Here is a 14,009-nt window from a genome sequence, read left to right on the forward strand (position 1 = left end):
GTGAGGACCTACCAAGTTTATGATTAACCTCTTTATCCAAAATTTTATTCCATTTCATGTCCTGCCCCTGTGCCCCTCAGGATTGAGGAGTATCAAAGAAAAGGGGGATTGAAACCAAGCAGGACCCTGTGAGGCCCTCCCAGGTACAAAAGTCCTCTGTTTCTTGTTTGTAGATAAAGGCTTTGGTCTCTTAGGCCTTCCTTGAGTTCCAAAGAGCAGACTCAACAGTTACTAGTTAGGGAAGTAAAGGAACGCAGAAACAAAGGAAACGGGCAAGAAACAATAGTTCAGCGATAAAACAGAGTCAGTTCCTCCTCAAGGGATATACATAACAATCTGACACATATCTTTAAGTTTTGTTTGCAGAAACTAAGACCCCCACCCAGGTGGAGGATGGTGACTAAATGCTGACCACAAGCATCTAGACCCCAGACTGGTTGGAACCAGAAGGTTGATGATTAAGATTCCCAAAACATCACCCTGTTACCTCACCACCAACCAATCAGAAGAAAGTCCACGAGCTACAACCCTCACCCCAAATGTTGCTTTTAAAACCCCTTCCGTGAAAGCCATCGGGGAGATCCCATCTTTTGAGCACGAGCTGCCCCTTCTCCTTGTTTGGCATCCTGCAAATAAATGCTGTACTTTCCTTTACCACAACCCAGTGTCAGTAAATTGGCTTTGCTGTGTGGCAGGCAAGCAAACCCACATTCAGTTCTGTAACAACACCTGGGGTGGATAATTTTTTTATACCTCCTCTCTACCAGGAAATTATTTTCGATAATAATCATGTAAGAATCATTATTTTATTTGTTCTTTAATTTTAAAATTAATAATTGAAAATGAATAAATTTCCATTTTAAAGATATTACTCAAATTCAGTAAAATATTTCATATATGAATGAAAATTTGTACTTACCAAATAAAAATATTATACCTCACAGTTCATACCCTGATTCAATCTTTTAAATTTTTAAACACAAAAACTCCAAAAGGATGTGTAGAATGACAGAATAGTTTCTTCATCTTTACAATCAGTGTGCTATCATTTAAATTTCTAACCTATTATTTAAATGCAAGAATATGTAGAATCACAGAAGTGCCTGAAACAAGCCCAAATGATTCCAAATTGTTAGGAACTTATTTTCAAAATGAACACACAGAACTGAGTCTTCATATGTCAGAGGTCAAGTGTATACCTGAGAGTTCTCTATATTGACTTCCCTATAAAACAGGGGTCCCCAGCCCCTGGGCCACGGACTGGTACCGGTCCGTGGCCTGTTAGGAACCACGCCACACAGCAGGAGGTGAGCGGAGGGCAGGCGAGCAAGTGAAGCTTCATGTGTATGTACAGCCGTTCCCCACCACTCGCATTACCACCTGAGCCCTGAGCTCTGCCTCCTGTCAGCATTATGGTGAGTTGTATAATTATTTCATTATATATTACAATGTAATAATAATAGAAATAAAGTGCACAATAAATGTAATGTGCTTGAATCATCCCGAAACCATCCCCCCCAGCCCCCTGGTCCGTGGAAAAATTGTCTTCCATGAAACCGATCCCTGGTGCCAAAAAAGTTGGGAACCGCCGCTGTAGAATATTGTGGCAAACAGATGTTGGACAGCCCCCATGTTCATGGCCTGTATAATCCTCTCAAGTGTGAGCACGACCTGGGATTTGCTTCTAACCAATTAAATATGGCAAAGGAGGTTTACATTATATTATGTAAGACTCTGTCTTCGTGGACTGAGAAGAAAGAGATTCTCCATTGCTAGCTTTGAAAGATATGTTGCCACATTGTGAGAAGATCTATGGAGAAGGCCACATGGCAAGGAAATGTAGGTGGCCTCTAGGAGCCAGGAGCAAACCCCACTGATAGCCAGCAAGAAAATGAAGACCTCATCCCCACAGCCTCAAGCAGATGAAAGCAAATCTTTTCTCAGTCGAGTCTCTGATGAGACAGCAGCCCTGGCTGACCCATGGATTGCAGCCTGGTGAGGCCCTGGAGCAGAGGGCCCAGCTAAGCCATGACTGGACTGGATCCACAGAAACTATGAGATAATAAACATGTGCTGTTTTAGGTGCTAAGTTTGTGCTAATTTATTACACAGCAATAAAAAACTAATACAAATACAGTGTTTACTAAAGGATAGAGTAATAAAAATATCTAATTTGAAGCTTACATATATATTATTAAAACTCAACATTATTGCATCAATTCAGTCAGTAGACCACCAAACAATTTTTTCCTGGGGGTGGAAGGATTATTTTATCACTGATACTGTTTAGAATTTGTCACATGGCATAATAAAAGCTTGGCCAAATTTGATCAGTTTTATTATTATTTTTAAATTCTCCACAGACAGTGCACCCCTTTTTTCCTGTACCCAAGGTGGACCACTCCTATTGCCCTCCCTTTGGTACACTACTAGTTGGAAAACAGACGGTAAATAAAACGAGTAAATTTTTTTCTCTCATTCTGTGGGTTGTCTCTTCACTTTCTTGATGATGTTCTTTAAAATGAAAGTTTTAAATTTTGATGATGTCCAATTTTCCTATTTCTTTTCTTTTGTTGCTTTGTTTTTGATGTCATATTTAAGAAACCATTGCCTAGTTATGGATAGTCTTAAGCAGGGGAGGGACATGGCCAAATTTAAGTTTCATTTAAGTTTTGAAGTGTTATTCTTGCTGCTTTCAATTAAAGTGGGAAGACTTGTGAGGTAAGAGATTTCTCTGGTTACCCTGGCTAAAACTGCAACCCCACCCTCACTCCATTTCTCATTTTCTGCTTCATATTTCTCCATAGAACTAATTGTATTCTAATAAACTGTATAATATACTGTACTTACTTATTATGTCACTGCCTGCCTCCACCGCAAGAATGCCAACTCCATGAGGACTGGACTTGTCTGTTGGTTCACTGCTCTATCTCCAGTGCCTAGGGAAGTTCAGGAGGGGGAGCCTGGTGATGACCAGAGGGACAGAGAACCCCTGGATGCTATTTGGCATGGGGAGTCTGATTTGGGCCGGGGGTGGGGGTTACAGCCCAGATGTCATGATGTCAAATGAATATTTGTTGAGTAGAGTGAGTGAATATGAACGAATGAATGCATGGATGAGTGAATAAATGAAAGAAGGAACAAATGATGTACCGTTGAGTACTATGGCTTGACCTTCCCTTGCAAAGAGAGTAGGTAGCACAGTGGCTCGTGCACTATCCCTGGCAACCGCCAGAGGGCGCAGACAGGCCGGGTCCCCTAGAGCCCATCCCGGATCCAGGCCCCGGGAGCCCCTGTCGCCCGATCGGGTCTGGGGCTCCCGGATCCCGCCCATACCTGAGCCAGGCACGGCCGCGGGCTTCACGCCGGCGCAGCGGCCAGTCCTCGCTTTGCAGGCAGGGAAACTGAGGCCCGGGGCAGCCGGGGCGGGGCCGGCCCCCCCTGCGAGTCCGAGCCCCGCCCCCGGTCGGCCCCGCCCCGGCCCGTAAGAGGCCCCCTGGCCGCCAGGCGAAAGCTCACAGCGCGGCGCCGGGGCCGGGGCCAGGACCGCGATGGCAGCTCAGCGGCTGGGCAAGCGGGTGCTGAGCAAGCTACAGGCTCCATCGCGGGCCCGGGGACCGGGAGGCAGCCCCGGGGGGCTGCAGAAGCGACACGCGCGTGTCACCGTCAAGTATGACCGGCGGGAGCTGCAGCGGCGGCTAGACGTGGAGAAGTGGATCGACGGGCGCTTGGAGGAGCTGTATTGCGGCAGGGTGAGACGGGGAGAGGTGGGGTTGCAGGGGGAGTCCCGGATCGATAGACCCCGAGCCCGGACTCCCTACGCCTTGAGGGTCTCTGGTTGCTTGTGCTCGCTGGTGCGCGCTGGTGCAGCCTCGTTCACACGTTAGGACGCACGCTCCTGGACTCATGGGCCTTGCCGTCCACCCTCCATGGCACTCTGCTTGTGCACACAGACACTTGGGTCCAAACACCAGGGGAGCACCAGGGATTTAGCGTATGGGAGGTGAGGAGGCAAACTTGGGGAGCTGGAATGGCCATATCTGGAGAAAGGGTGGGGGGAGGGGGATGTCTTAAAGCCAAACATATACATGGTGGCAGGGGAGATACAACCACACGGAGCTGCACAGCAAAGGAAGCATCAGCATTCACAGACGTGCACAGTGACGAGCTATGGCCACTCGCAGACACAGTGACAGAAGCAACAGCCATGCACAGACTCTCAAGGACACAAGCTGGGGTCGCTTACGGATCAACCTATGCTACAGCCGCAGGCTCTCACAGTCACAACAGCACAGGCCACAGCCATATGCAGACACAACACAACAACTACACCCACACGAAAGGACTCCAGTTACAGCTGTTCATAGATACACACAGCACAGGCTGTAGCGGCTCGCAGACGGTACAAGTTACAACAGCTACCCCCGGACACCCAGTGATTCAAGTACCGACCATCCATTATCTCCTAAAGGCAAAAAACGATAATCACATGCAAACGCAATGATAGATGCTGCAGCCACGTGCAGACATAAAATAACAGAAATTATAGCTACACCCAGACAGAAAACCATGTAAGCTATGGGCCCCTCCAGACATACAATGGCAGAAACTGCAGCTGCCAGTGGACACACAGGGCACAAGCTATGGCCTCCTATGCTGTCTCATGGGCTACAGACAGACACGACATCTCACTCGGGTCTCTGCCTGAAGTCACATTTTGTACAACGCACTCGTGCTGTGGAGCATGGTCACAGGTACACAGACACACAGGACGACAGATACTCCGCAGCACAGTGCGAAGGCGGGAGAAGCCATGGCCCCTCGCAGTGACACGAGGGCCCTCTGTTCTCAGACACATGTGGGCTCACACAGGTGGACAGTTGCTGGTGGTAGGTGGCATCCTCTGAGGCCGTCCTCCAGCCGTGGGCACTACAGCTAGCCAGACTCTCAGGGACACAAGCTGTGGTCACTTACTGATCAGCATACGCTACAGTGACGCATGACGGTGAGACAAAAACAGCTAAGCCAGAGTCGCCCACTGCCCACCCGTAGGACCATAGGCCCCTGCACAGGCTGCGCGCAATGTCACACACCTCTGCACCCTCGTGCCGGCCCTGGCGCCTTGGCATCAGGCTCTGGCTCACACACAGAAACTCACACAGGCAGGTAACACACTTACAGACACTCCATGCCACACACAATCCCCTGACCACTCAGGCCTGAAGCCCACAATGGAGTCAGCAAGACTTTGCGTAGGGGAGGCAAAACTCTGTAGCCTCTGGGATCTCTTTGCTCAGACAGCTGGGTTCTGTCCCCCACAGGGTTACTGAGCCAGCCTGCATTTGCCCTTTGCCCCAAGAGGCCATCCAAGGGTCCCCCTCTTGGCTGCTCAAAGTTGGGCTTGTGGCTTATCTCTCCCACCCACCTTGGAGAGCTTCCTGGACTCGAGGGCTGTGCTTTGGCCCTGGGGGCTGACCCAAGCCCTCCCTGCCCTCCCTGTGCCCTGGGGCAAGGGGCCACCCCCAGCAGGCTCTAGCCTGCCAGCTTCCCTCCCCTGCACCTAGCGCTTAAACTTTTCCTTGAAAGGGCAGAGCCAGCCCCTCTCCTGAATCCCAGAATCTGACATTCCAAGACTCCACCAGGCCTGTTTCCCACTGTAGGAATAGGCGCCAAGGCGAGAAACCCGTGCCAGGCCCAAGACTCCCGAGGCCCAGGGGCCAGCATCCGAGCTGGTACAGGCTCCCGGGCCTCTGTCAACCCATCTGTCACCCCTCCCCCCAACACCCAGATGTCCCGCCTTGGTGGTGCTGTCCCTGACTGCCACATTATTGCTCCAGAACCCGCCAGCTGGGTCCTGGGGCCGCTGTGGCTCCTCCAGGGACCTGGACAAAGGCGGGGGAGGGAGGGGAAAGGGACCCTGACTCCCCTCCCTCTCTGCCTTTTAGGAGGCAGACATGCCCGATGAGGTCAACATCGATGAATTGTTGGAATTAGAGAGTGAAGAGGAGAGACGCCGGAAAATCCAGGTAGCTGGAAGGGAAAGCCGCCCCCAGCCCCCTACCCTGCACCTCCCTACAAATCATATCAATAGTTAACGTGTTTCTTGAGCACTTCCTAAGTGCCAGGCACTGTTTCAATTGCTTTACACTTAATAACTCATTTAATCTTCACAAAACCCTCTGAAGGGTTTATTATCTCCATTTCACTATTATCACTATTACTATCTCTGCTTTCCACTTGAGGAAAATGAGGCCCAGCGAGATCTAATCACTTGCCCAGGGTCACATAGCTCAGAAGGCGCATAGCTGGGAGTCAGAGCCAGGCAGCCTGGACGCAGTGTCCTTGCTTTTCTGGCCTGTGCTCTCCTAGAGGCAGGAAGTGCTGTGTGCCCTTCTGGCCCTCTCTGGATCTAGCACTGGTCTTGGTGCTGAGTTTCTTGACTCAACCCTGCCCCCAGTTGCTCTATAAGACACTCGGGCCTTGTTCCTCCCTTGAAGCCACATGGGAAGTCCACCGGGAGTCTGACTGCCATTTGTCTTGCTGCCTTGGGGCTTTGTTGGGAAATGGAAGGGGCTGGCGGGGCATATGTTTTAGTCATTTACTATTTTCTTTTCTTTTTTTTTTTTTTGTGTGTGGGGTTGTTTAGGGACTCCTAAAGTCGTGCACAAACCCCACAGAGGTGAGTTTTCCATCCCCCATTCCAGGCCCTGTTGTGCCCCCTGCACCTTGACTATGGGCTGGGGGGCGGTCTCCGGGGAGGAGGGAAGAAGCTGGCTGTGCCCAGGACCAGCAGAGGGAACTCTGGGAGCCCTGCCTCTCCCATGGCCGTTTTCTCATCTCCAGTGGCGTCTTTTGTCTTCCTCACTCCTGTCCCCTCTCTTCCCATCTGCCCCCGGGGCTCCATTATCGCCTCCCTGCTGACATGCTGCCCCATCTGTCTCCTATTTCTGCCACTGCTGCGCTCTGTCTGCCCGCTCACCTCCCTCCGCCTCTCTCCCTTGTTACTGCCTCCACCGCCCTAGGGCTCCCTTCCCCACCTCTCAGGGGCCCCCCCATCCTTCCAGGCCCTGAGCGGCCTAGCCCCTCCCACTTCCTTCCCTGCTTTAAAAGGGAAAAATATTCATGTTTCTCTAACCAGCTCTGGGCTGCCTGAGCGACAAACGTCATTGTGTGTCTGTCTGCCCTGGAGCCAGCTTAGGCCTCTGTCCCTGGGGACCCTCCTGATAATCTCTTGGCTCGAGAAATATCTCCATGTCTCTCTGTGGCTCTGTTTCTTTCTCTGTCCCTTCATTTCTCCCTCTGTCTCTATCTCTGCATCTCTCTCTGTCTCTGCATCTATGTCTTGGTTTCTGTCTATGGGTCTCTGTCTCTCTCCCTCTCTCTCTCCCTGTTCCCCCCACCCCCGCATGTTCTTCTCCATCTGTAGCCTCTACCCCTCCTTAACTCCACCTCCATCCCCTCTCACTGACCAGGAAGCAGGAAATAGAGGGGCCCAGGTCAGAAGGGCTGGGCTGGGCAGGGGGTGCCCCCACCCCTCCCGTGTTCTCAGCACCCTCACCTTGTCCTCAGAACTTCGTCCAGGAGCTGCTGGTGAAGCTGAGAGGCCTCCACAAGCAGCCAGGCCTCCGCCAGCCCAGCCCCTCCGGTGACCGCAGCCTGAGCCCCCTCCAGGACCGAGCCCGGACTGCGCGGCCCTGACCCTCTCTGGCCTCTGTGACCCCCTCCATCTCCCCGCAACGCCATCCTGGCTTGTTTATAAGTTGTATTTAATGGTTCTGTAACAATAACACTGCGTGCCTGTTTTTCTTCTCCCTGGTTACTGTGGGCTTCCCTTAGCTCCTCCCTGCACCTCCCTCTCTCCTGCTGCGTCTCCTCATGTCCCAGCACCCGCAGCTGGCCCGGACAGATGGAGAATCACTCCTCGGCCAGGGAGCATGAGAACAGGCCCTGCTGACCTTGCACCCCTGGGACTCACATCCTCTCCTCACCTCCCCCAGCCTTGGCCCAGTCCCAGCCAGCAGGGCCTCAGTGTGTGGGTGGCACAAGGGGGCTCCTGTAGGGAGGGCCACCTGTGGTCCCTGGGCCCCAGGAGATGCACGGGACTGAATGTGCCTGATATGACCACAGTGCACTGGGAACAAACCTCTCCATAGATTTTACTGGGCACCTCTCCATAGATTTTATTGGGCACCTATTGTATGCTTACCCTGGCCATTAGTATTGAGGCCACAAAGATGGCAGAAGATGTCTCTGGCATCAAGGTGCTCACACAGTGGTGGGGAAGAAGGGCCTGTGGGCAGGGGATACGAGCAAAGTGTGCTGCATGGTCCCAGGTACTTGGGAGCCCACAGAGTGGGAGGAGCTGTTCACTCTTGGGGTGGTGAAGAAATCTAGGAGTGCTTCTTGAAGAAAGTGACATTTAGGCAGGGCTTTGAAGGATGCATAGGAGTTCGTGTGAAATGGGTACCCATATCAGAGAACTCTGAACTGGTGGGAGGAGGGATTGATATTGGGGCTGAGCCAGGGAAGATACCAAATATTGGCAGGCCCATCTACCAGTCAGGATGGGCAAGTGCCCCAGAGCTGGATCAGGGAAGCCCCCTGGGCTGGGGCATGCTCATGCTGGGGAAGGGAGGGCCCTGAAGGGTCTCAGGGGAAGGGCAAGGGTATCAGAAGTGGGTAGTGGTTATTTACCAAAGACTGTGGAAGTGTTTCATTATTTTAACAATAGCAGTCCCAGCTGTGTACAGTCAGAAGATGGGGTGGGATTGTGGCTGTGCTTAGGACTGGGGCCAGGCCAGAACTGGGGAATCTTCCCCCAAGGGCATAGCACATCTCCCATCTCACTTCTACTGCCTAAAGTTGGGGCCCCGACCCCGATGCCCATCCAGTGCCGCCCAGCAGCCCCGCCAGGATCAGACACCCATCCCAGGGGTCTCAGCTCTAGTCTGGCAGGAAGAGAAGCCGACCCTGAAGAAGAGGGGTATCCAGGAGCACCTGGTCTGTCCAGCCCTTCAGGTGACCTTGCTGTCCCTGTGCAGACAGACCTCAGGCTTCCAGTGCCCCCTCCCCTCCACACAACTGGATAGAGAGTGTAATGGAGGAATCCCTCCTCCTTGCATCCAAGCAAAGTCTTGGGTGTGCCATGTGTTGAGCCTCTCAGTTTCCTCATCTGGAAAATGGGGACTTCACAGATGATGAAACTGAGGCCCAGATTAGTGATGACACTTGCCCAAAATCACTCAGCTGGGAAGTGGCAGTGGGTTTTAATCACAGGCATTATGACTCCAGAACCCAAATATTTCTACACTACAGTGCCCCTATAAGCCATAGCTTTAGCATAGATTGCAATTCTTCAGTGGCAAGAAGAGGTGGACTAATTCATACTAAGGTGTTAGTGACTGCTGACAGCTCTCTGAGATAGCCTGTCTAAAGGGCAATACAATTTGACTGAGAACAAGGCTACAACAAAAGGATCGGGAAGCAGCATACCATGGTGGGTAAGAGCATGGACTCCGGGGTTAGTGCTTGGATTCAAATGCCATCTGTCCTACTTCCTAGCTGTGTGGTCTTGAGCAAGTCACTTAACCTCTCTGTGCCTCAAGTTTCCATATCTGGAAAATGATTACAATTGTACCTACTTCCCAGGGAGGTTGTGAGGTTTAAATGCATAGATTGTAGACTAGTGCCAGGTACCTAATAAGCATTATCATCAACCTTATCATTGTAGGGAGGGGCTGGACCATTAGCTCCTTACAGCCACCATCCCTGGCCAGCAAGATGTCCCTTAGGAACACTGAATCACAGGCGCTCTGTTAAGGAAAAGCCACAAAGGACACAGTGTACCTGACCCACCACCTTTGCGTAATTGCCACACTCACCTCCTCATGCTGCCTCCCAGGGCCTGTGATCTTGTTTCCCACTTAGCAGCCAAATAATGCTTTTTCTCACTCACTTTATTTTTTATTTATTTATTTTTTGGCTGTGCTGCACGGCTTGCAGGATCTTAGTTCCCCCAACCAGGGGTCGAACCCACGGCCCCTGCAGTGAAAGCGCAGAGTACTCACCACTAGACCGCCAGGGAAGGCCCTCTCACTTTTGTCTCCATCCACCCTGCTCCCTCCATGGGCTTCTTTTGGCTTCAGATGAGAAACCAAAGTCTCCCCCTACACGCTCCACACCCCCCCCACCTGTCATCCTTCATCCCTCTCCTCTCCCTCACCTGCACTCCCCCCCAACCCCCCTCACTCCCACGAGACTCTTCCCCTCCTGGACCCTCAGATGTTTCTCTGCCCAGAGTACTCCGCCCAAGCGAGGGATCATCATTTAGATGTAATTCCAGACAGATGTCCTTGAGCCCCTTGTCACAATAATTAATTTTCTCCACGAATTTATTACACCCTGAAATTATGCATTAGTTTACTTTATTGTCTGTCTACCCTCCCCCCACCTTCAGAATATTATCTCCTTAGGCACGGCTGTATTCCTAACGTCCGGAGCAGCGCCTGGCACACAGCGCACAGTAACCCTCTTCGACTAGAAGTGAAGCCCTAGCGCCCCCTCGTGGCTATGCGGGTTGTTTTAAACTACACCCCAACGGTCAGCTACTCCAGGGCTGGTCGGCCGGCATTTAATTAAGAGCTGGCTCCAGAAGTAGCTAGAGCAAAGCACTCGCCCATCTTAGATCAACACCAGAGACTCTGCTAATCAGAATGATAAATATTAGAAATGGTGTCGCACTGATGATATGATTGGTACTCACAATTGGCTAAAACGTTTTAGAAATACTTCATAATAAAGAGGGCAGGAAGGCTCGTCACGAAGGGTGTATCATGGTTGATATAAGCCTACGAGAATCCATATCATTTCACTAATACTGTAATAACCAATTAAAACATAATTTTAAAAGCTTGTTTCCAGGCTTCAGCACCAAAAAACAAAATCAAAACCAAAACAGACCCCAAAAAAAACCATTATAGTTTATCTAACAACTTAATCAAAGATATATAAGGCCTTGATTGAAAAAACATTAATATGCCAATAAAGGATATAGAAGATAATTTGGAAAAATGAGACCATCCATGACTTTGCATAAGATATCTTAATATTATCCACAGGTAAGTTCTCTCCAAATTAGTCAATAAATTCAAAGCAATCTCAATCAGAATTCTGGGTGGATTTTTTGAGATACTTGATAAAGTCTATTCTAAAATTTGTACGGAGGAAGAACAACAGTTGTACATAATATGTACAGATAACAAAGTCAACATGAAAAAAGAAAGTGAGGAAGGCTTGCTCTACCAGATATTAAGCCATAGGAATAAAAACTGTGGTGTTGATGAAGAACAGAAGAATACAACAAAGGAACCGAACAGACTCACAGGCAGACTCCAAATGAAATAAAGACCTAAATGTAAAGAATAAAACGATGGAGTTAATACAAGAAAATGAAGAATAATATCACTGTGACATGTCCACAAATTTTTTGCTGTACTTCCCATCAAAAGGTGGTGTCTCATTCCCCTTGTCTTGAAAACAGACCAGCCTCAGGGATTCACTTCTCACAAACAAAGTGTGATGGAAGTGGTGCTGAGTGTATTCGTCTGCTCAGGCTGCCATAATGAAATACTATAGACTAGGTGGTTTAAACATCAGAAATTCATTCTCTCAGTTTTGGAGGCTGGGAAGTCCGAGATCAGGGAGCCAGCATGGTTGGGTGAGGGCTGTCTTCCTAGCTTGCAGACCGCTGCCTTTCCACTGAGCCCTCACATGGCAGAAAGAGAGAGAACAAGTTCTCTGGTGTCTATTCTTTTTTTTTTGGCGCATTGGGTTTTCGTTGCTGCGCACAGGCTTTTTCTAGCTGTGGCGAGCAGGGGCTACTCTTTGTTGTGGTGCGCGGTCTTCTCACTGCGGTGGCCTCTCTTGCTGTGCTGTGGGGCATGGGCTCTAGGCATGCGAGCTTCTGTAGTTGTGGAGCGCAGGCTCTAGAGTGCAGGCTCAGTAGTTGTGGCTCACGGGCTTAGTTGCTCCATGGCATGTGGGATCTTCCCAGACCAGGGCTCGAACCCGTGTCCCCTGCATTGGCAGGCAGATTCTTAACCACTGTGCCACCAGGAGAGTCCACTGGTGTCTATTCTTATAAGGGCACAATTCCCATCAGACCAGGGCCCTGCCTTCATGACCTCATCTAACCCTAATTACCTCCCAAAGGCCCCATCTCCAAATATCATCATACTGGAGGTGAGGGCTTCAATATATAAATTTTGGTGAGATACAAAAAATCAGTGTATAACAGTGACTTCTGAGGCTAGGTCATAAAAGACTTGGCTGTCTTGGGATGCTTTTTCTTGGAATCCAGTTGCCATGTTGTAAGGAAGCCCAAGGCATATGAAGAGGTTTTGTGTTCTAGCTGACAGCCAGCATCAATTGCCAGACACATGAGTGAGAAAGCCTGGAATGAGATGACTCTGGCCCTAGACACCATCTGGCTTCAATGGCATGAGAGACCCAAGTAAGAACCGCTCAGCTGAGCCCAGTCACTCCCAGAACCATGAGAGGTAAATGTAATAAATGCTTGCTGTTTTACACCACTAAGTTTAGCACAGTTTGTTATGCATCCAGTGATAACAGGAGCAGTGAATTAGGAGTGGGGAAAGACTTCTAAAACAAAACTTCCAAAGTATAAACCATAAGGCAAAACAACTGATGAATTTGCTCATATTAAAATTAAGTCTCTTTTCAAGGAAAGACATCATAGACAAAGTTAGTATTTAATGGGAAGAATGAGAGAAGATATTTGCAGCATTTAAAACTGATGAGTGATTACAATTCAGAAACCACTAGGAACTCCTGCAAATCAACACAGAAAGACAACAACCCTGATAGAAAAATACACAAGGGACACAAACGTACGACTGTGAGGACAGGAAGCCCAAACTATTCGCCAGCACATTAGGAAATGCTCAAAATCGATAGTAATCTGAAAATGCAAATTAAAACAACAATGAGATGTCATCTAACATCTATTTATTGGGCAAAATTTAGAAATCTGGATAATACCAAGTGTCGGCAGGAATAGCAGTGGCACTGACCAAGAGAACAGACCAGAAAGCATGCAAGCAGTATGTGGAAATACAGTGAGCGAGCTGGATAAATGCTTGGCTGTGAATCATGGCCCAGGCTTCTAGAGAGTAACCCATTCATTCATTCACAAATTTTTCTAGATGTTACAAAATGATAGCAATTACTGCCCTGGGTTTATTAAATATTTTCTTTTCTCTAGTTCACTACTACTTCTTTTGATTACTAGTTTTTATTGAAGAAACAATTTTATCATGAATATGATTTTAAAAATTAAGTATTACAAAAGGATATACAGTGAAAATAAGTCTCCCTCTTGGGGAGTCAAGTGATGTTATCAATTTCTTATGTAAACTTCCAGAAATACATCATTTTTATGTAAATGGAAGCCTATTACATACAATTTACTGTATATTTTTCTTACTTTTTTTCATTACATTATATCTTAGAAGTCATTCCATATTATCACATTCGACCTCATTCTTTTCTTTTCTTTCTTTCTTTTTTTTTTTTTTGTTTCACCATTTAATTAATTAATTTATTTGGAGGGGGAGTGTCTTGGAAAAAAACGTAGTTTGAACATATTTTCTAGTTTTAAAAACATCCTTCTTCCTTATTTTGACTTCAGTTTTATTAAATGCCAACCAGAGCGGAGTGAAGACTGGCTGGCTGGGATCTTGGCAGCTCTCTGGGGTTTAGAGGGCAGGCAAGGTGGGTCTTGCCCTCACGTGGAGACCCCCTACCTCACTTTTTCTAACAGTTTCAGAGTATTCTGTTTTATTGATGTATTAGAACTCTATCCATTCATTAATTCAATAAGTATCCATATTTTGTTCATTCTCTCTGTGCAAAGGAGAGAGCAGAGACCCATGCAAGGACATGGGAAGAGGGACACTTAAGAAACAGCAGGTGCAAAGGTCTAAGACAAG

General features: G+C 48.7%; 1 protein-coding gene across 2 annotated transcripts; it reads left to right on the plus strand.

Annotated features, from left to right (window-relative positions):
* The first annotated feature begins 3,269 nt into the window (after positions 1 to 3,269).
* PPP1R14A (protein phosphatase 1 regulatory inhibitor subunit 14A) lies at positions 3,270 to 7,787 on the plus strand. 2 transcript variants are annotated; one of them, XM_082439414.1, is made up of 4 exons: positions 3,275 to 3,752; positions 5,946 to 6,026; positions 6,647 to 6,679; positions 7,570 to 7,787. In XM_082439414.1, exons 1-4 carry the CDS (start codon positions 3,552 to 3,554, stop codon positions 7,696 to 7,698), a joined length of 444 nt encoding a protein of 147 aa, XP_082295540.1. In that variant the 5' UTR covers positions 3,275 to 3,551; the 3' UTR covers positions 7,699 to 7,787. The 2 variants fall into 2 exon arrangements, with proteins under 2 accessions (XP_082295541.1, XP_082295540.1); XM_082439415.1 differs by lacking the exon at positions 6,647 to 6,679 and having other exon boundaries at positions 3,270 to 3,752.
* Positions 7,788 to 14,009: the final 6,222 nt, after the last annotated feature.

Source organism: Balaenoptera physalus (assembly GCF_965194825.1).
Source record: "Balaenoptera physalus genome assembly, chromosome: 19".
Classification (NCBI taxonomy): Eukaryota; Metazoa; Chordata; class Mammalia; order Artiodactyla; family Balaenopteridae; genus Balaenoptera; species Balaenoptera physalus.

What these genes read in the sequence shown, in the direction of transcription:
- PPP1R14A (XM_082439414.1), top strand. Translation starts at nt 3,552, where the DNA reads ATGGCAGCTCAGCGGCTGGGCAAGCGGGTGCTGAGCAAGCTACAGGCT. An exon ending in AGGAGCTGTATTGCGGCAGG is followed by an intron (nt 3,753 to 5,945) that starts GTGAGACGGGGA and finishes TCTGCCTTTTAG; the next exon opens with GAGGCAGACATGCCCGATGA. An exon ending in AGAGACGCCGGAAAATCCAG is followed by an intron (nt 6,027 to 6,646) that starts GTAGCTGGAAGG and finishes GGGGTTGTTTAG; the next exon opens with GGACTCCTAAAGTCGTGCAC.